Source organism: Equus quagga, chromosome 8 (assembly GCF_021613505.1).
Source record: "Equus quagga isolate Etosha38 chromosome 8, UCLA_HA_Equagga_1.0, whole genome shotgun sequence".
NCBI lineage: Eukaryota > Metazoa > Chordata > Mammalia > Perissodactyla > Equidae > Equus > Equus quagga.
Window position 1 is genome coordinate 113,638,998 of NC_060274.1, and position 21,227 is coordinate 113,660,224.

Below are 21,227 nucleotides of genomic sequence, written 5' to 3' on the forward strand. Positions count from 1 at the left end.
ATCTCATGGCTCCTCTGCTTCGTGCTCACAGTCACCAATGCCCTCCCTGCAGCACCCACAGCCTATGGGTACCAGGCCCGCACCGACACCAAAGCCAACGTCCTCAGCCAGGCGCCTTGGTTTCGCTTTCCTTACCCAGGTAATGACAAGATGAGCCCCTTCCTGCCTGGGACGCATGATTCCCAGGACTGCCCATGGGGCCCAGGGCATGGGATGGAGAGTGGAATATGGCCGGGGCTGGGGGGAATCTCCTCCAAGGGTCTGACAAAGAGGGACAGGTTCTAGAGAGTCCATATTGGACACTTAAGAGAAGAAGAAGAAGACCCTTGGATTGTCCTAAGAATTCTTTGGGGGTGCTAGGCCAAGGAGTCCTACTCCTAGACCTACCGCTGAGCTGGCCTCCCTCCCTCAGCCCCTCCTCCACATTGCTCCTGACCTCCTAGCCTTTGGGTCTCCTCCTGGATTTGGTGGATCCCCAACAAGAGAGGCCTTGGACTGAATTCAGAAATTTCTGAGGAGACAAGTTTAAGACTGTCCCTTAAGACACTTCTGGTCTTCTTTTCCCTGCAATTTTTGGCTCAGGGTATATAAATAATCAGGTTCCAGGGATGGCTTGGCTGCCCTCATGGACTATGGCACTAGGCCCTCCCTGATGAAGAATCTCTGCTTCAAAACACTCCAAGGCGTCCTGGCAAGAGGCCCTGTTGCTGGCTCTTTATGGGCACAGTGACCTCAAGGACAGGGCATCTGACCCTCCCTCAGGGATGAATGGTAGGGCAGGATCTGAGCCAAAGCCTCTGGAGAGCTGTGGGGTTGGAGGACATGCCTGGGCTTTAAAGCCTTTCAGAGACCTCTCTGTCAAAGAAATTATTTGGGGTTCAGCAGCCTGTTGTCTTGTGGAGTAATATTCCCTCTGCATTGCCTTTCAGGACAGTGGGGCCTGCCCACCATCAGCCTGGCTGGGGTCTTTGGCATCACGGCAGGGGTGATCTCCTCGATAGTGGAATCAATAGGTGATTATTATGCGTGTGCCCGGCTGGTGGGGGCCCCACCCCCTCCGAAGCACGCCATCAACCGTGGCATTGGCATTGAGGGCCTTGGCTGCCTGCTGGCAGGGGCGTGGGGGACAGGAAACGGCACCACCTCCTTCAGCCAGAATATTGCGGCACTGAGTATCACCAAGGTAAGGCTGCTGACGGTGGCTCCTGGGGCAGGCTGGGCACCTAAATCAGTCTTCAGTGTATTAGTCTCTCAGTACTGCTGTAACAAGTTATCACAAACTTAGAGGTTTCAAAAACCCAAAGTTATTATTTTACTGATCTGGAGTTCAGAAGTGCAACATGGGTCTCACAGGGCTGTGTTCCTCTCTGGAAGCTCCAGGGGACAATCCATTTCCTTGCTTTTTCCATCATCTAGAAGCTTCCCACATTCCTTGGCTCAGGGCCCCCTTCCTCCATCTTCAAAACCAACAGTGTTGCATCTCTCTGACTCTTCTTCCATGGTCACATCTCCCTCTGATCACAGCCAGGAAAGATTCGCTGCTTATAAGGATTCATGTAATTAGCCTGGGCCCACCCAGATAATTCAGGATACTCTCTCCGTCTCAGAATACTTAGTTTAATCATAACTGCAAAGTTCCTTTTGCCAAGCAAGGTAACATATTCACGTGTTAGAGATTAGGACATGGCATCTTTGAGGAGCCATTTCTCTGCCTACCATACTTGACCTTCTTTGGTTGTGGCGATTCCACAGGCAGAAAGTCTATCCTGGCACTGGCAGACATCAGTGGCTTTATGAGCACTGAAGAAATCCTTACTTTCTGAAGTATAGTTGGGAGGTGACTTACCTCCGGCCAGACCCTGTGTCAGAGCTCCAAACCTGAATATTCAAAGGCCACCTGGTCACCTCCACCTGAAGATCCCAAGGGCACCTCACTCTCAATATGGCCTCTGTGTTGCCCAGTACATGCCCCCATCCTTACTTCTCCTCCTGTAAACCTTGCCTTAGTGAGTTCACCCAAGTCACCTTAACTTCTCACTGTCCTCTATCCTTGCTGTGGACTCTATTTTCTGAAAATGCCTGCTGTCCTTCTTGTCCTTTGTTCTCCATTCCCAGGGCCACAGCTTTATCATCTGTCATCTGGACACTGCAGTCTCACTAACAGTCTCTTTCTAAGCATCTTCCCCATCTCTAATCTAGCTGCCACATGGCTGCCCAAGGATCTTTCTAGAACTCAATTAGATTAGTCCCTGCTAAAATCTCTTCATGGCTCCCCACTTTCCACAGGGAAACTCCGTAAGGTCAGCAAGAATTCTTCAGGATGGTGCTCTCTAAGGTGACTTAGAAAAAAATAAAATCATGATGTTGCTTTCCATATGCTTCAGGCGTCTTTGCAATGGTCTCCAGCAGAAGTCCTGTGGGCTTTGGAAAATACAAATTCCCCCACGCACATCCCCAAGCCTGCATTTTCTGATAGTGCCCTCAGTGGTTCTGATATGCAGCCAGATGGCATCGCATCTTTCTAGCAGCAGATCTGTCCACCTTTGTACCCTGCAAGGTCTCTGGGCCACAACAGGGGCTAAAATCCAGGAGGAAACAGCTGAGGCAGCACCCACCTCTACAGCAAGTCCTGCGTGCTGTGACACTGTGGACTCTGGTACTTGGTCAAGGTTTCAGAACCTTTAGCGCAAGCGAGGGGAAAGTTTTTCCACATGAGGGCCACTGACCCACACAGAAATACAGCCAGAGTTGGCTATGTAAGTATAAAGAAGCAAATATTCTTCCTGTTACAGAGAACAAATATGATGCCGAATAGAAAATTATACACAATAAAGAGAACAAGCACTTCTTTGGTGTATCATTTCTAAGCTAAGGCCTTTAGAGGAGAGAAAGCTACATAGACACAGAGCGAGCTGCGAATCCAGCAGGAGACAGATTAACACTGGTCTGGACTCACTCCTCCTCTGTGGCGTTTTAAGGTGTTGCTTCCTGTTGCACCTGCAATGAAGAGCTCTGACCAAGTTTTGGTTATCTCCCTGCGTGTGTGTGTGTGTGTGTGTGTATGTGTGTGTGTACGGGGTGGAATCTCAGTGAAGGCCAGAGATCTCCCATCACTTCTCTAGAATGTCATGCTCCCTGCTCAGATGTCAATCCTGAAGCCAAAAGAAGCCCAGGCTGCATGATAAATTCAGTGGCAGCAGGATTGGGGATGACTGCCATCTTGATGAGATCATCAGCATATCCAAAGGGCACTGGTTGAACCTGACAAACTGATGTATTGTGCTTGGATCCATGCGCTTGTTCCCACAGTGCATTGTTAGGGTTGTAAACAGAACAAAGCAAAAAGTTCTTCTGATGTGGTGAATTCTTACCACATCTCTTCTAATGAAGACATTAAATAAATAAGCTCTAAGTTTAGAAAGAAAAATAAGCAGAGGCATAATCTGCTACTTTATCAGTGCCTTCATGGGCTTCCAGAGGCTGACATTAGAGTATCTTTAAAAAAAAATATTTTTAGTTGTGGTTAAAGATGCATCACACAAAATCTACCATCTTACCCATTTTTAAGTGTGCATTCAGTGGTAAGTATATTTACTTAATATATTATATAATATGCTATAATAATATATAATAATATGCTCTACTACACTTGTGAACAAATCTCCAGAACTCTTTTGTCTTACAAAGCTGCAACTACATTAGAGTAACTTTTAAGGACTGGGAGGAGACAAAATGGAAGAGAAAGGTTCAGGAACTATCTACATATATTCATTGACCACAGACTCAGGATGGGATATTCAGACAGTTGCAGCGCAGCTCTGACTTTCGAGGATGATGACAAATGTCTCAAGGTCAGAGGTCATTTTTATCTCACTGGTAGTAGCTGTCACTCAAACCCCAGCTATAACCCTTGACTAGCACCACAATCAGTAATGTCCAGCAGTGTGACAACTGTGTGCACCTGGCATGAGGACGTGCTTTGTGATGGGATGGGATGTGGACCATGGCCCATGATCCTCATGGCAGAGCGTTTTGTTTCATTTTTTTAACCTTTGCATAAACTTATTTTAAGATCTGCTATAAGGGGGTGAACCATACTTCCTTAGCATTCCCAAACTACTAGCTACTCGAAAAACTCCACACAACCAGGTAATAGCAATCAGTAGTGACATTAGTGCAACAATTGATCCTCTGGAGAAACGAACTAGGAAAAATCTCACCTGTAAGATTCTTGATAGGACCAGTTAATGCTATATAATACCATGGGAGGGGGCCTCGTCTCGGTTTTGTATCCTAAGTGAACCCCCATAGAGATTAAGGAGAAATCATAATTTACACATTTTCCATAATAATTGCTTGTTGAGAAAATATAGTTTGTCCTAACTGAGGAATGTATCAATTAACAATAATGAAGTGACTTTTATAGAGGGAACTCTCTGAAATGTAAATCACGTCATGTCACCACCCTGCTTAACACACTCTACTGAGAGTTTCCTTTGTCTTTGGATTTTTCATTTTTAATTGTGGTAAAGTACACATAACACAAGTTACCATCGTAACCACTCCTAAGTGTACAGTTCAGTAGAGTTACATACGTTCAAATTGTCGTGCAGCCAATCTCCAGAGCTCTTTTCATCTGAACTCTGAACCAGTTAAACAACTCCGTATTCCCCTCCCCCAGCCCCTCAACCACCATTCTAGTTTGTTTCTATGAATTTGACTGCTTTAGGTACCTTATATAAGTGGAATCATACAGTGTCTGTCTTTTTGTGTCTGGCTTATTTCGCTTAGCATAATGTCCTCAGTGTTCATCTATGCTGTGGCATGTGTCAGAATTTCCTTCCTTTTTAAGGCTCCCTAATATTCCATTGTAGATACGTTCCACGTTTGCTTCTGCCCTGTCTTTGGATTTTATTCTAACTCCTTTCTCTGGCCCTTAAAGCCCTTCATAACAGAGGCTTTGCCTTGCTCTCCGTGCTGTCTCCTCTCTCTCCCCGTGTCACTGTGTTCTAGGCACACTGATTTTCCTTTTATCCCCCCGAGCTGTATTGAGATATACTTGACATACAACATTGCGTAAGTTTAAGGTATGCAATATGTTTATTTGGTACACTTACATACTGCCATATGATGACCACCTTTAGCTAATGCCTCCATCACATTACCTAATTACCACTTCTTTTTTGTGGTGAGAACATTTAAGATGTACTCTCATGAACTTTCAAGTATATAATACAGTATTGTTAACTAGAATCACAATGCCATACATTAGGTCCCCAGAACTTATTCATCTTCTAACTGGAAGTTGTACTCTTTGGAAAACATTTCCTCCTATCCCCCACCCCATATCCCCTGGTAACCACCATTCTACTCTCTATTTCTACAAGTGTAGCTTTTTTAGATTCCACATATAAATGATATCATGTAGTATTTGTCTTTCTCTGTCTGACTTCTTTCACTTAGCATAATGCCCTCAAGGTCCATTCATGTTGTCACAAATGGCAGGATTTCCTTCTTATATTATGGCTGAATAATATTCCACTGTATATATGTAACACATTTTCTTTATCCATTCATCCATTGATGGACAATTAGGTTGTCCATATCTTGGCTATTGTCGAGAATGCTACAATGAATACGGGGGTGCATATATCTTTTCCAGTTAGTGTTTTCATTTTCTTCAGATAAATACCCAGAAGTAGTATTGCTGGGTCATACGGTAGTTCTATTTTAAATTTTTAAGGAAACTCCATACTGTTTTCCACAATGGCTGCATGAATTTACATTCCCACCAAGAGTGCACAAGGGTTCCCTTTTCTCCACATCCTAATCAATACTTGTTATCGCTTGTCTTTTTGTTGATAACCAATCTAACATGTGTGACATAATATCTCATTGCAGTTTTGATTTGCATTTCCCTGATGATTAGTGATGTTGAGCATCTTTTCATGTACCTGCTGGTCATTTGTATATCGTCTTTGGAAAAATGTCCATTTTAAAATCATTTATCATTTTTTGTTATTATTGAGTTGTATGAGGTCTTTATACGTTTGGATATTAAACCCTTATCTGATATATAGTTTGAAAGTATTTTTTCCCATTCCATAGAGTGTCTTTTCATTTTGTTGATTGATTGTCTCTTTTGCTGTGCAGAAGCTTTTTAGTTTGATGTAGTCCCACTTCTTGATTTTCACTTTTGTTCCTTGTGCTTTTGGTATCACATCCACAAAATCACTACTAAGACCAATGTCAAGGGGCTTTCTTCCTATGTTTTCTTCTAGGAGTTTTATGATTTCAGGTCTTACATTCAAGTCTTAATCTATTTCAAGTTAAATTTTTGTGAGTGGTGTAAGATAGAGGTCCAATTTCACTTTTCTGCATGTGGTTATCCAGTTTTGCCAATACCATTTAGTGAGAAGACTCTCCTTTCCCCATTGAGTTTTCTTGGCTCCTTTGTCAAATATTAGTTGACTGTATGTCCAGGGGTGATTTGTTGGTGCTTCATTCTGTTCCATTGGGCTATGTGTTTATTTTTATGCCAGTACCCTACTGTTTTCATTACTACAGCTTTGTAGTATAATTTGAAATGAGGAATTGTGAGGCCTTTAGCTTTATTCTTCTTTCTCAGGATTGCTTTGGCTATTCAGGGGCTTCTGTGATTACTTATGAACTTTAGGATTGCTTTTTCTATTTCTCTGGAAAATGCCATTGGAATTGTGATAGGGATTGCATTTAATCTATAGAAGGCTTTGGATAGTTTTGGCATTTTAACAATATTAATTCTTCACATCCATGAACATGGACTATCTTTCCATTTATTTCTATCTTCTTCAATTTCTTTATCAGAATCTCATAGTAGTGTACAGATCTTTCATTTCCTTATTCAAATTTTTATTCCTATGTGTTTTATTGTTTTTAATGCCATTGCGAGAGGACTGTTTTCTTTATTTCTTTCTCAGATGTTTTGTTGTTAGTGTACAGAAATGCAACTGATTTCTGTAGGTTGGTTTTTTCACCTGAAACTTTACTGGTTTTTTGATTAGTTCTAACAGTTACTTGGTTGAGTCTTCCTTACACATTTTCTACACATAGGATGATACCATTTGGAAATAAAGACAATTTTACTTTTTCCTTTCTGATTTGGATGCCTTTTATTTCTTTATCTTACCTGATTGCTCTAGCTGGGACTTCCAGTACTATGCTGCACTCCTAAGTTGAATAGGTGTACTGAAAGTGGGCACCCTTGTCTTGTTGCTGATCAGAGGAAAGGCTGTCAGCCTTTTAGTGTTGAGTATGATGTTAGCTGTGGGTTTGTCATATATGGCCTTTATTGTGTTGAGGTATATTCCTTCCATACCCAATTTGTTGAGAGTTTTTATTTGGAAAGAATGTGGAATTTTGTCCAGTGCTTTTTCTGCATCTGTTGAGATGATCATATGATTTTTATCTTTCTTTCTGTTAGTGTGGTGTATCACATTGATTGATTTGCAGATGTTGAACCATGTTTGCATCCTTGGAATAAATCCACTTGATCATGGTGTACACTTTTAATGTGCTGTTGAATTCAGTTTGCTAATATTTTGTTGAGAATTTTTGCATCTATATTATCAAGGATATTGGCCTGCAGTTTTCTTTACTTGTAGTGTCCTTATCTGGCTTTGGTATCAGGGTAATGCTGGCCTCATATAATGAGTTTCTGAAGTAAGTATAACTAATCCCATTTGGTAACTTTGGAGGCTGACATTTGGAGAGGTTAGGTAATGTACACAAAGTCACACAGCTAGTTAGAGGCAGAGCTGGGATTGGCTATCACACCTCCATTCTTAAGCATTGGGCCGCTGCCTCCCAAGAGAGACTTCTTGCCTTGTTGTAAAGGCTTCTTAGAGGAGGAACATTTGAGTCAGGACTTGAAGACAAGTGTGAGAGCAGCAGAATGGAGAGGTGAGGGGCAGAGGCCTTGATCTAAGGTCACATCCTCATCCTTTCCCAAACCGTGAGGGAGCAGAGGGGGGCCATTTTGGGGTTAGGCAATGCTGTTCCTGCAAGTCCACTGGAGTGATATTCCAGGTGCCCTGGGAGCAGGGCAGTGGCCTTTAAGGCATGTGGCCTGGCTGGTGCTGAGCTCCTTGTCTCCCATTTCCTTGAGCACTGCAGGTGGGGAGCAGAATGGTGATTGTCGCTGCAGGCTGTATACTACTAGTGTTGGGAGTATTTGGGAAGATTGGGGCTGCATTTGCAACTATCCCAACACCTGTTATTGGAGGCATGTTCCTGGTGATGTTCGGGGTCATCGCTGCCGTGGGGATTTCCAGTCTGCAGGTGAGGCGAGGCACCTTTGGAAAAGCAGCAGCCTTGCATCCCCTGAAAGGAGCCCATGGGGACTGAGGTGAATGGAACAGGGCTGGGGCAGGGGAGGAGCAGGAGGAGGAGATCCTTGGTCCCGGGAACCACACTGGCCCCCAAATGAAAGAAATAAATAGCCAGAAGCATCCAAACTTCTGAAAAACAGAAATTTCATCAGCTTGAATTGGATTATCTAAACCACTCAACTCCCAAGGTCAAGTGGGAATTGGGGCCTGCCTTGCCCAATGAGAACATATGTCACTCTGAGTCCAGCCTTCCTCCCCACCTCTGGTGGTGGTGGGAGGGGAGGGGGCATTTGAGGATATTAGACTGATATGCAGTACAGATGCTGATGGTTGTGGGCTGCCATGGGGGCCTCTCTCCTGCAGTACGTGGACATGAACTCGTCCAGGAACATTTTTATCTTTGGCTTTTCCATCTTCTGTGGGCTTACCATTCCCAACTGGGTGAACAAGAACCCTGAGATGCTCCAAACAGGTGATTCTCCCTCCTTTAGACTGTGACCACTCCAAGGGCAGAGCCAGTGGGGTCCTTTGTCCCTGGGAATCCCCATCACTTTTGTCTCTACTCTAGGGATTCTCCAACTGGACCAGGTCATCCTGGTGCTGCTGACCACAGACATGTTTGTAGGCGGATTTCTGGGCTTTCTACTGGACAACACCATCCCAGGTAAGGCTCACTTTCACTCTATAAGCAAGTAGTTTGGGTAGATGGTGAGCATTTGGGCCACTCACATTGCTTCTCTGCCCCTGATTACCATGCCAGGCTGGCCACAGGCTACCTTGAGGAGACCATGGGTCAGAGTGGGGCATAGGGGCCTGTATGAGGTTTCTAGGGTTGCCATAACAAAATACCACAGACTGAGGGCTTGAACAACTGAAATGTATTTTCTCACAGTCTGAAGGCTATAAGTCTGCGATGAAGGTGTTGGCAGAGTTGGTTTCTTCTGACACCTCTCTCCTTCCTTGTAGATGGCCATCATCTTGCTGTGTCCTCACATCCCTTTTCCTCTGTGTGTGTGTGCACCCATGGTGTCTCTCTCGTATTCTAATCTCTTCTTAGAAAGATGCCAGTCAGATTAAATTAGGGCCCATCCTGAAGACCTCATCTTTAACTTAGTCACCTCTTTCAAGGTCCTATCTCCACACACAGTCACATTCTGAAGTATGGAGGGGTTAAGGCATCAACATATGACTTTGGGGGGTTAAGATTCAGCCAATAACAGGGTCTTAAGCTGCAAAATACACTGGAAGAAAAAAGAAAAAGACACAAGCCCATCCCCAGAGCCTGCAGTCTAGTTGGCGAGGGAGGGAACACAAGTATTCATTCATTTTATGATTCATTCACTCATATATTCAATAAAAACCCATTGAGCACTTGCTGTACTCCATATGGCATGTACCGAGAACACAAAGAGCAGAAAGACGTGCCCCTGCGTCCCAGAGATCCAGGGCGAATAGGAGAGAGGGACAAGAAAACAGACAATTACAACTCTGGTTAATAACTGTGATGAGGAGCCAAATGAGTCTGAGTGCTGAGGACATTGAAAGTGAAGAGTGCAGAGCTGCCATCACTGACGGCTTTCAGTCCTTCCTTCTTGATCCTCCTACGGCCTCTTGACAGGCCCTCTAGGATAGCCCCTGCTTCATGGTATTCTGTTTTCCACATTTCTTCTCTCTACCACGTGTAAAATGTATCTTCATTTCAGAAACATTAAATGCGGAAAGGCCCACTCCTGAAGATGAGGAAAGGATGGTGTTTCATATAAGGTTGTGCCCTGGAGCTCTGGACCACATCAGCCCCACAGGGGGTGCTCTGGGGATGCCTGATGAGCTGACCTGTGATTCTTGAGATGGGCTTGGAGGAGGAGGAGGAAGCCTTTGGCAGGTGGAGGGCACTGACAGGAGACCTCATGAGTGCCTTCAGGGGGTGCCAGAGGCTCCCTCCAGACCACCTCTGCCCAGCTCCATCAGGGCCAGTCCTGACTGCTCACTGTCTCCTATTAGGAAGTCCGCAGGAGAGAGGCCTCCTGACATGGGATCAAATCCACGAGGAGTCTGAGGAGACTGCGAAGGTGTCAGAGGTCTACGGCCTCCCCTGTGGGATTGGCACAAAGTTCTGCACTTCCTCCTATACCCGGTACCTCCCCTTCTGGCCCAGACCGGAACATCATAGGAAAGGTGAGGTGGGAACGTGCCAGCTTACCCTCTGCTTCCAAGATTCCTCAGGAGAGTGCCTGAAGGCTGCCACAGAAACCAGGATGTAAGGAGAACTCTCTGCACTGTGGGTGGGAATGTAAATTGGTAAAACCACAATGGAAAACTGTATGGAGTTTCCTCAAAAATTTAAAAACAGAACTACCACATGATCCAGCAATTCCACTTCTGGGTATTTATCTGAGGAAAATAAGAACACTAATTCAAAAAGATATATACATCCCCATGTTCACTGCAGCATCATTTACAGTAGCCAAGATATGGAAACTACCTACGTGTCCATTGATGGATGAAGGGCTAGAGATAATATGTGTGTATGTATATATATATGTGTGTGTGTGTGTGTGTGTGTGTGTGTACAATGGGATGTTATTCAGCCATAAAAAAGAATGAAATCTTTGCAACAATGTGGATGGACCTTGAGGGCATTATGCTAAGTGAAATAAGTCAGAGAGCTCTGCCCTGGTACAGCCAGGGGGGTGGCCACAGTGTCCAAATTCCCTGCTGAGCCACATAGGAGATCTCTGTGGAATTGGTTAGGGCCCTTTTGGCTGGGAATGAGACTAGGGTAAGTCAAAAAATAGGAAATTGGATTTATTGGTTCTTGTAACTGGGAAGGAAGGACACTGGGAAAGCTCACAAAACCATAGGAGGAATCACATGAACCAGAGACTTAAGGATAAGAACTGATGCTTTCTTTCTGTATCTCTGTCTCTCTGTCTCTTTCTGTCTGTCTGTCTTTCTCACACACACAGACACAGACACAGACACAGACACAGACACACACACACACACACACACACTGTCCATCTCCCATCACTGCTTCCCCTTGCCCATTAGCCTCATTGTCTCCCACTGCAGCTGAGAACGATGGCCACACACCACCGAAATTTGTATCCTTCCCCTGTAACTGCCAAGGCAAAAGGAAGAGAGCCTTCCCCACTGGCTCTACCAGAAACATCCCAGAGAGGACTATGGTATCTCAGGGTATCCTATGCAAAGAAATTTCATAAGTGCCGAGTTTGAAGATGTGGTCTTAATTGTCCCTGTGTTAGTTTCCTAGGGCAGCTGGAACAAATTACCAAACACTTAGTGTCTTAAAAAAACACAGATTTATTCTCTTAGAGTTCTGGAGGTCAGAAGTCTAGAATGAGTCTTACAGGGGTAAAATCAAGGTGTCTGCAGGGCTGACTCCTCTGGAGGTTCCAGAAGAAAATTCATTTCCTTGCCTTTTCTGGCTTCTAGAGTTGGCCCATACTCCTTGCCTTGTGACCCCTTGCCCATCTTCAAAGTGCATCTGACCAACCTCTGCTGCCATCTAACCATCTTTTTCTCTCTCCTTTGACCTTCTTGACTCATTCTTCTAAGGACACTTGTGGTTACTTTAAGGGCCCACCCAGTTAATCCAGGATAATCTCCCCATCTCAAGATCCTCCATTTAGTCACATGGGAAAAGTCCTTTTGACATATAAGGTGACGCTCACAGATTCTGATGATTAGGACATGGATAATCTTTGGGAGCCATTATTCAGCTTACTACCATCCCCAATTAAAATCTGGTAATAGTAACTCTGTAATATGGCAGCTGTTCTTTAAGAACACGAGCCTAAAGACCCTGCCACCCTGGGGAAAATTGATATGCATAGAGAGCAACATCTTTACAAATCTGCTTCATTGACTCTAAATTTTCTCCCTGTGAAGCCAAGTCAGCTCCCACTGGACATAGGGTCTCCTGGTCACCTTGTCACTTCCACACTTCTAAATACACTAGCCAGAGTCAACACAGAAGGTGTGCTACTTTCATATAAACTTACTTGGTGCAAAGTCATATATTCGTTTTTCACCATTTGCCGGTTAAGTTTTTAAACCAATTCTGCTCTTTTGAAGAATTTTTCTTTCCTAACAAAGGCATCTTGTGTTGATGTTGTGTGTCCAGTCTGTTGTTAGAAGACATTTTGCAGTCTTAGGGCATGAAAAACTGACAATTATATTTACAAAATCTGTGATGAGCCTCTACACATTTTTCTTTTTGCGGTAATTAGATAACATACTCGAGTGAAATGTAACCTTTGTAAAATTCTCCTGGAAGCCGATTAACAAACAGAAATTAACATTTTATTTTAGGATAGTGAGAATGGGGAAGAGCTTTAATTCCACTTCCTACAGGACATGTCGACTCTACTGCTTTGAACCTCACGCCATCAGACTTTCCACCTATGCCCCTTTTTGTTGGTGGCATCTACAAACCCCTGTTACTAATCCCCCTTCCTTGAGGATGTCAGTGCATTGGGCACTGTCTGTCCAACAGTCCTGTCTTAATAATTGATGACTTCATATTCGCATAGCTCATCTTTCCTCAACCCTGGCCTCCCGTTCCTCCTCTAATAATCTCGTCCTTCACACAATCTCAGCAGCTCCTTCCTATGGGCACATTCCAGTCTGGGCATTGCGATCCATCTCCTACAGTCTCAATTTCAAGTAATTCTCTGACCACTGTCTCCTATTTTTCTAGCTCTCTATTTCTAGTCCCTCAAGTCCAATAACCCTTTAATTGGCCAGGATCTGAATCTCTGTCCTCCCACCTCCTTCTTGTCTTCTCTTTCCTCCTCATCCAGGTTCAATTCCATGGTCAATCATAATAATCACTTTCTTGCCTTCTTAATGCCCTTGGTTTGCTCTCTCTTCATTGCACTCACTTGGCAAAACCTTTTAACACTGATCAAAAACAAGCTTCACCTGCTCTGTGCCTGCACCCAGGCAGCTGAACTGAGCTGACTCCTCTTATCTTAGATTCATAACCATGGACTTCACGTGGCTCGTCAATGCTGCCTGGCAGTCATGCTACCTTTCCCAAGTCCATTTGCTCTCTCTTTTTCCTCTCTTCAGAAACCCCTTCCACCTCTGTCCTCATCCTGATTCTCAGCTTCCTATTTCACTGAGAGATCTGTGGGGTTGCAATCAGAAGCATCCACATCTCTCCACCTACCAGCTTCTGCATCTCCACCCTCGGCTTTCCCTCCTGCTATGGTGAATGGACCAGCTGGTTCTTCTCTAGAGCTGGTTCCCTACCTTTGAGCTCCAGAGCCCATCCCTTCATTCCTAGTGAAGGATTCACTGCAGTAAAATATTAAATTCTCCTCTCTTCTTGCATCATCTAATTTTCTCTTTCTTTTATAATGTGTCAGCATATACACCTGCTCTATTACTGTTATCTTTAAAAGAGTCTAATTCTGTGAATGTGTGATATAGTGGGCTTAAAGTTGTAGGGTCTGCCTATATAATGTGCTGTAATAAATATGCTGTGGATCCAGGAGATGGCTTAACTGTAGGGGAGCTCAGAAGCCTCCCAAACCAAAAGCAGTCACATCCCCTCTTCTGCCCTTCTGTTCTTCAAGTCCTGCCATTGGATTTTATACAGAAGACACTGAAGCAAAGCAAAGACATTATTTGACGGGCTATAGCTTATGCAGTTGTCTTCTTTGGGAAAGCCTAGTTGGCTATTTGGGATGAGTTATTCTTTTTTTAAAATTATTTTATTGATTTCATATTGGCTTATAACATTGTGTAAATTTCAGGTGTACATTATTTATTTTTTTTTTAACATTTTTTTTTTTAAGATTTTATTTTTTCCTTTTTCTCCCCAAAGCCCCCCGGTACATAGTTGTGTATTCTTCGTTGTGGGTTCTTCTAGTTGTGGCATGTGGGACGCTGCCTCAGCGTGGTCTGATGAGCAGTGCCATGTCCGCGCCCAGGATTCGAACTAACGAAACACTGGGCCGCCTGCAGCGGAGCGCGCGAACTTAACCACTCGGCCACGGGGCCAGCCCCTCAGGTGTACATTATTATATATCAGTTTCTGTATAGACTGCACCATGCTCACCACCAATACTCTAGATTTTATCCATCACCATATACATGCACCCCTTTACCCCTTTTGCCCTCCCCCAACCCCCTTCCCCTCTGATAAACACTAATCTGTTCTCTTTGTCCATGTGTTTGTTTATCTTCCACATATTAGTGAAATCATACAGTGTCTGTCTTTCTCTGTCTGGCTTATTTCGCTTAACATCATAGCCTCGAGCTCCATCTATGTTTTTTCAAATGGGACAATTTTCTCTTTTTTATGGTTGAGTTGTATCCATTATATATATATATATATATATATATATATATACATACATACATACCACATCTTCTTTATCCATTCATCCGTAGAATATACTTGGGTTGCTTCCACATCTTGGCTAATGTAAAAATGCTGCAGTGAACATGTGGGTGCATAAATCTCTTTGCATTGTTGATTTCAAATTCTTTGGATAAATACCCAGTAGTGGGATAGCTGGATAATATGGTATTTTTATTTTTTTGAGAAATATCCAGACTGTTTTCCATAATGGGTACACCAGTTGCATTCCCACCAGCAGTGTTTGAGGGTTCCATTTTCTCCACATCCTATTCCTCACTTGTTCTTTTTGGTCTTGGTAATTATAGCCATTCTGACAGGTGTAAGGTGATATCTCATTGTAGTTTTGATTTGTATTTCCCTAATGATTAGTGATGTTTAACACCTTTTCATGTGCCTGTTGGTCATCTGTATATCATCTTTTGGAAAAATATCTGTTCAGATCCTTTGGTCATTTTTTGATTGGGTAGTTAATTTTTTTGTTGTTGAGTTGTATGAGTCCTTTATATATTTTGGAAATTAACCCCTTGTCAGATAAGGATTTGAAAATATTTTCTCACAGTTCTTGGGTAGTCTTTTTCTTTTGTTTCTGGTTCCCTTTGCCTTTCAGAAGGTTTTTAGTCTGATGTAGTCCCATTTGTTTAGTTTTTCTTTTCTTTCACTTGCCTGAGTAGACATGGTATTTGAAAAGATACTGCTAAGACTAATGTCAAAGAGTGTACTTCCTATATTTTCTTCCAGGAGTTTTATGGTTTCATGTCATACCTTCAAGTCTTTAAGCCATTTTGAGGTAATTTTTGTGTATGGTGTAAGATAATGGTTTACTTTCATTCTTTTGCATGTAGCTGTCTAGTTTCCCAACACAGCTTATTGAAGAGACTTCCCTATCTCTGTTGTGTGTTCTTGGCTCCTTTGTCAAAGATTAGCTGTCCGTAGATGTGTAGTTTTATTTCTGGGCTTTCAATTCTGATCCATTGATCTGTATGTCTGTTTTTCTGCCATTACCACATGTTTTTATTACTATAGCTTTGTGGTATATGTCGAAGTCAGGGATTGTGATGCCTCCAGCTTTGTTCTTTTTTCTCAGGATTGCTTTGGCTAGTCAGGGTCTTTTTTTGTTCCATATAAATTTTAGGATTCTTTGTTCTATTTCTGTGAAGAATGTCATTGGGATTCTGATTGCTATTGCGTTGAATCTGTAGACTGCTTTAGGTAATATGGACATTTTAACTATGTTTATTCTTCCAATCCATGAGCAGGGAATATCTTTCCATTTCTTTATGTCTTCTTTGATTTCTTTCAATAATGTCTTATAGTTTTCAGTGTATAGGTCTTTGGTTAACTTGATTCACCTCCTTGGTTACATTTATTCCTAGATATTTTATTCTTTTTCTTGTGATTGTAAATGGGACTGTATTCTCGAATTCTCTTTCTGCTTGTTTGTTATTAGTGTATGGAAATGCAACTGATTTCTGTAAGTTGATTTTGTATCCTGCAACTTTGCTGTAGTTGTTGATTATTTCTAATAGTTTTCTAGTGGATTCTTTAGGATTTTCTGTATATAAAATAGTGTCATCTGCAAACAGTTAGAGTTTCACTTCTTCATTGCCTATTTGGATTCCTTTTATGTCTTTTCCTCTCTTAATTGCTCTGGCCAAAACCTCCAGTGCTGTGTTGAATAGGAATGGAGAGAGTGGGCACCCTTGTCTCGTTCCTGTTCTCAGAGGGATGGCTTTCCGTTTTTCATGATTAAGTATGGTGTTGGCTGTGGGATTGTCACATATGTTCTTTATTGTTTTAAGGTACCTTCCTTCTATGCCTATTTTATTGAGAGTTTTTATCATAAATGGATGTTGGATCTTGTCAAACGCTTTCTCTGCATCAATCGAGGGGATAATGTGGTTTTTATTCCTCATTTTGTTAATGTGGTGTATCACATTGATTGATTTGTGGATGTTGAACCATCCCTGTGTTCCTGGTATAAATCCCACCTGATTGTGGGGTATTATCCTTTTAAGGCATTGCTGTATTTGATTTGCTAATTTTTCTTTTTTTTTTTGAGAGGAAGATTGACCCTGAGCTAACATCTGTGCCAATCTTCCTCTGTTTTGTATGTGGGACACTGCCACAGCATGGCTTGATGAGCAGTGTGTATGCCTACACCTGGGATCTGAACCCGTGACCCCCAGGCTGCTGAAGCAGAACGTGCAGCCTTAACCTCTATGCCACCAGGCTGGCCCTTGATTTGCTAATATTTTGTTGAAGATTTTTGCCTCATGTTCACCAACAGTATTGATCTGTAATTTTCCTTTTTTGTATTGTCCTAGTCTGGTTTTGCTATCAGGATAATATTGTCCTCATAGAATGAGTTAGGGTGTCGTATCTTCTTTGATTTTTTGGAATAGTTTTAGAAAAATAGGTGTTAAGTCTTCTTTGAATGTTTGGTAGAATTCTACAAAGAAGCCATCTGGTCCTGGACTTTTGTTTTTGGATCGTTTTTGCTTATTGCTTCAATCTCCTTGGTTGTGATTGGTCTATTCAGGTTCTCCATTTCTTCTTGAGTCAGTTTTCAGAGGTTTTATGACTCTAAGAATTCATATATTTCTTCTAGATTATCCAATTCTTTGGCATACTGCTTTTCATAGTATTCTCTTATAATCTTTTTTATTTCTGTGGTATCCATTGTAATTTCTCCTCTTTCATTTCTAATTTTATTTGAACCTTCTCTCTTTTTTTCTTAATGAATCTGGCTAAGGGTTTGTCAGTTTTGTTTATCTTCTCAAAGAACTGGCTCTCAGTTTCACTGATCCTTTCTGTTGTTTTTTGAGTCTCTATTTGATTAATTTCTGCTCTAATTTTTATTGTTTCCCTCCTTCTGCTGACTGTGGGCTTTGCTTGTTTTTCTTTTTCTAGTTCTGTTAGGTGTAGTTAAGATCACTTATTTGAGATTATTCTTGTTTGTTGAGGTGGGCCTGTATTGCTATAAATTTCTCTCTTAGTACTGTTTGCTGCATCCCCTGAGAGTTGGTATGTTGTGTTTCTATTTTCATTTGTCTCCAGATTTTTTTACTTCTCTTTTGATTTCTTCATTCGTCCAGTGGTTTTTCGGTAGCATATTGTTTGGTCTCCACATACTTTTGACTTTATCAACTTTTTTCTTGTAGTTGATTTTGAGTTTCATAGCATTGTGGTCAGAAAAGATGCTTGGTATCATTTCAATCATCTGAAATTTATTGAGGCTTGCCTTGTTTCCCAACCTATGGTCTATCTTTGAGAATGTTCCATGTGCACTTGAGAAGAATATGTATTCTGCTGTTTTTTTGATGGAAATTTCTTTATATATCTGTGAAGTCCATCTGGTTTAGTGTTTCATTTAAGGCCACTGTTTCCTTCTTGACTTTCTGTTTGAATGATCTATCCATTAACATAAATAAGGTATTTAGGTCCCCACTATTAGTGTGCTGATGTCGATTTCTCCCTTTAGATCTGTTAATAGTTGCTTTATGCACTTTGGAGCTCCTGTGTTAGGTGCATATATATTCATAAGTGTTATGTCCTTTTGGTAGAGTGTTCCTTTTATCATTATATACTGCCCCTCTTTGTCTCTTGTTATCTTTTTAAAAAATATTTTAATAGTTTTTTGATGAGAAGATTGGCCCTGATGTTAATCTTTTGTGAATCTTTCTCCTTTTTTCTTCTTTTTTTCTCCCCAGTGCCCCAGCACATAGTTGTATATCTTAGTTGTAGGTCATTCTAGTTTTTCCATATGGGATGCTGCCACAGGATGGCCTGAGGAGCAGTGTGGAGGTCCATGCCCAAGATTGGAACTGGCAAAACCTGGACTGCTGAAGCAGAGTGTGTGAACTTAACCACTTGGCCAAAAGGCCAGGCATCTCTCATTATCTTTTTTATCTTGAAGTCTGATTTATCTGACACCTGCTTTCTTTTGCTTGCCATTTTCTTGGATTATCACTTTCCATCCTTTCATTGTGAGCCTATGTTTGTCTTTAGAGCTAAAATGTGTTTCCTGGAGGCAGCACGTTTTTGGGTCCTGTCTTTTAATCCATCCAGCTACTCTGTGTCTTTTGATTGGAGAATTCAATCCATTGCCATTTAAAGTGATTACTGATATGTAAAGTCTTAGTACTGCCAGTTTTTCTCTTATTTTCTGTTTTTTCTATATTTCCATTGTTTCTTTTCCCTTGTATTTCTGACTGCCCTTTCAGTTTGGTGGTTTTCTGAAGGTTTTCTCCATTTTCTCTTTATTTATGATTTGTGGCTCTGCTCTGATTTTTTGTTTAGTGGTTACCATGAGGTTTGTGTCAAAGATCTCATAAATTAGATAGTCCATTTTCTGAAAGCCTTTTATCTCCATTAGCTTGAGCAGATTCCATACCTCTCCTCTTCTCTTTCTTTGTTGCTTTTGTCAAAGTTATTCTGTTTTGTGTTGTGAATTTGCAACTAAAGTGAAGTGTTTATGGTTATTTTTGATGCTTTCCTTTCCTTTATCTTTTATGTTATAATCAAGTGTTTGCTAACCTGTTCTGATAGAGAGGTGCAATTTTCTGATTTGTCTGTCTATTTATCTCCTTACTCACAGCTTTGTAAACCTTTCTCTTTTTATTTCAGGTAGGAGGGTTCCCTTCTTCATTTCTTGTAAGGCAGATCTAGTGGTGATGAACTCCCTCAGCTTTTGTTTATCTGAGAAAGTTTTTATTGCTCCATCATATCTGAAGGATAAATTTGCTCAATAGAGTATTCTTGGCTGAAAGATTTGTCTTTCAGTATTTTGACCATATCATTCCATTCTCTCTTAGCCTGTAAGTTTTCTGCTGAGAAATCTGCTAAAAGTCTGATAAGCATTCCTTGTAGGTTATTTTCTTCTGCCATGCTGGCCTTAATATTTTTATTTTTGTCATTGAATTTTGACAGTTTTAATATTATATACCATGGAGAAATTCTTCTTGCACTGATTTAATTCGGAAGTCTACTGGCTTCATGAACTTGTAAGTTCAGTTTCTTCCCCAGGTTTGGGAAGACCTCAGCTATTATTTCTTTGAACAAGCTCGCTACTCCTTTCTCCCTCTCTTCTCTTTCTGGGATACCTATAATCCTTCTGTTACTTTTCCTAATTCATTCAGATATTTTGCAAAGAATTTCTTCATTTTTAAAAAATCTTAGTTCTCTCTCTTCCACCTGAAGCATTTCTATATTTCTGTCTTCTAAGCCATTGATTCTGTCTTCCATAAGGTCTATTCCATTTCTTATGGTTTCTATATTATCTTTTATCTCATTAATTGTGTTCTTCATATCCAGAATTTCTGTATAGTTTTCTTTTAGGGCTTCAATCTCTGTGGTGATGTATTCCTTCTGTTCTTTAATTTTATTCCCAAGCTCATTGAACTGTTTTTTCTCTGTTTTCCTGTAACTTCTTGAGTTTCTCTATGGCAACTATTTTGAACTCTCTGTCATTTAGATTATAATCTTCTGTAACTTCAGGTTTGGTTTCTGGAGACTTGTCATTTTCCTTCTGTTATGTAGTATTACTGTAGTTCTTCATGGAGTTCGGTGAATTGATCCTCTGCCATTTGTGGTAGTTTCAGGTCACAGATTCAACCTGCCACCACTGGAAGGGTAGCCATGTTTTCTGATCCTACCCTGTCCACTGGAAGTTATGCTGTTTGGGCCACCCACTCTGCATTTGCACAGACTGGCTGCAGTTGCTTGGGAGTTTGCTCTCACACATCAGGGCCACTGCAATCAGTGGCTGGGGTGCCGTTGTGGGGGCCAAGCCACCACTCGGTGGGGAGTGTTTGCATGGGTAGGTGGGTGCTCCCATAGACTGAGCTACCACTCCAAAAGTGTTCCTGAGTGGGCCAGGCTGCCTCCGCCTAAACTCACAGTTGTACCAGCTGCTGTGACCTGGATTGCCACCACTGGGGAGGAGGAGGAGTCTGCACACCTAGAGCCACTGCTTCCTGGGGATCCAGTCCACCCACCTTCAGATGTATAGCTGCATGGATCTCTCAGGTGTTGTGTTGTGTAGGGAATCTTCTGCTAGCTAATGTCCATTTAGTTGCAACTTAGAGAGGAGAAACAGAGGGAAGGACTCACTTTGTCATGATGCTGGCATCACTCTGATGGGTTGTTCTTAAATTTCACTTTCTTGGATTTTAATGCATTGATTCTGGCTTAGGCTTCAGTTTGATTATGTAGGCTACCAAGGCATCAGAGCCCCCTCAACCTAATGGTCTCCTTGTTTAATTATTTTAACAGGCTTCAAGATTGTAGCATCAACTCCTGTCTGAGTTTCCAGCCTGATTATCTGCCCTACAAATTTCAGATTTGCAGTCTCCACAATTGTGTGAACCAATTCCTTAAAATAAATCTCTATACCTACACCTATACCTACACCTACACATGTATGTATTCTGTTGATTCTGTTTGTCTGACAGATATAGTAG

At 41.9% G+C, this 21,227-nt stretch overlaps 2 protein-coding genes across 7 annotated transcripts in view; both read left to right on the plus strand.

Annotated features, from left to right (window-relative positions):
• LOC124244036 (solute carrier family 23 member 1-like) overlaps nt 1-21,227 on the plus strand; it is a 182,052-nt gene that overhangs the window by 56,169 nt on the left and 104,656 nt on the right. The window lies entirely within an intron of this gene.
• Nucleotides 7,584-21,162, plus strand: LOC124244038 (solute carrier family 23 member 1-like). 3 transcript variants are annotated; one of them, XM_046670259.1, is made up of 5 exons: nt 7,587-8,319; nt 8,733-8,841; nt 8,938-9,033; nt 10,371-10,544; nt 21,040-21,162. In XM_046670259.1, the coding sequence occupies exons 1-5, from the start codon at nt 8,167-8,169 to the stop codon at nt 21,069-21,071; spliced, it is 564 nt and encodes a 187-aa protein (XP_046526215.1). In that variant the 5' UTR covers nt 7,587-8,166; the 3' UTR covers nt 21,072-21,162. The 3 variants fall into 3 exon arrangements, with proteins under 3 accessions (XP_046526214.1, XP_046526215.1, XP_046526216.1); XM_046670258.1 differs by lacking the exon at nt 21,040-21,162 and having other exon boundaries at nt 7,584-8,319; nt 10,371-10,630; XM_046670260.1 differs by lacking the exon at nt 21,040-21,162 and having other exon boundaries at nt 8,187-8,386; nt 10,371-10,630.

Bases quoted from the DNA above. Each gene is read 5' to 3' on its own strand.
- LOC124244038 (XM_046670258.1), top strand. From the start codon at position 8,167: ATGGTGATTGTCGCTGCAGGCTGTATACTACTAGTGTTGGGAGTATTT. The intron at 8,320-8,732 runs GTGAGGCGAGGC...TCTCTCCTGCAG, and splicing joins TGGGGATTTCCAGTCTGCAG to TACGTGGACATGAACTCGTC. The intron at 8,842-8,937 runs GTGATTCTCCCT...TCTCTACTCTAG, and splicing joins CCCTGAGATGCTCCAAACAG to GGATTCTCCAACTGGACCAG.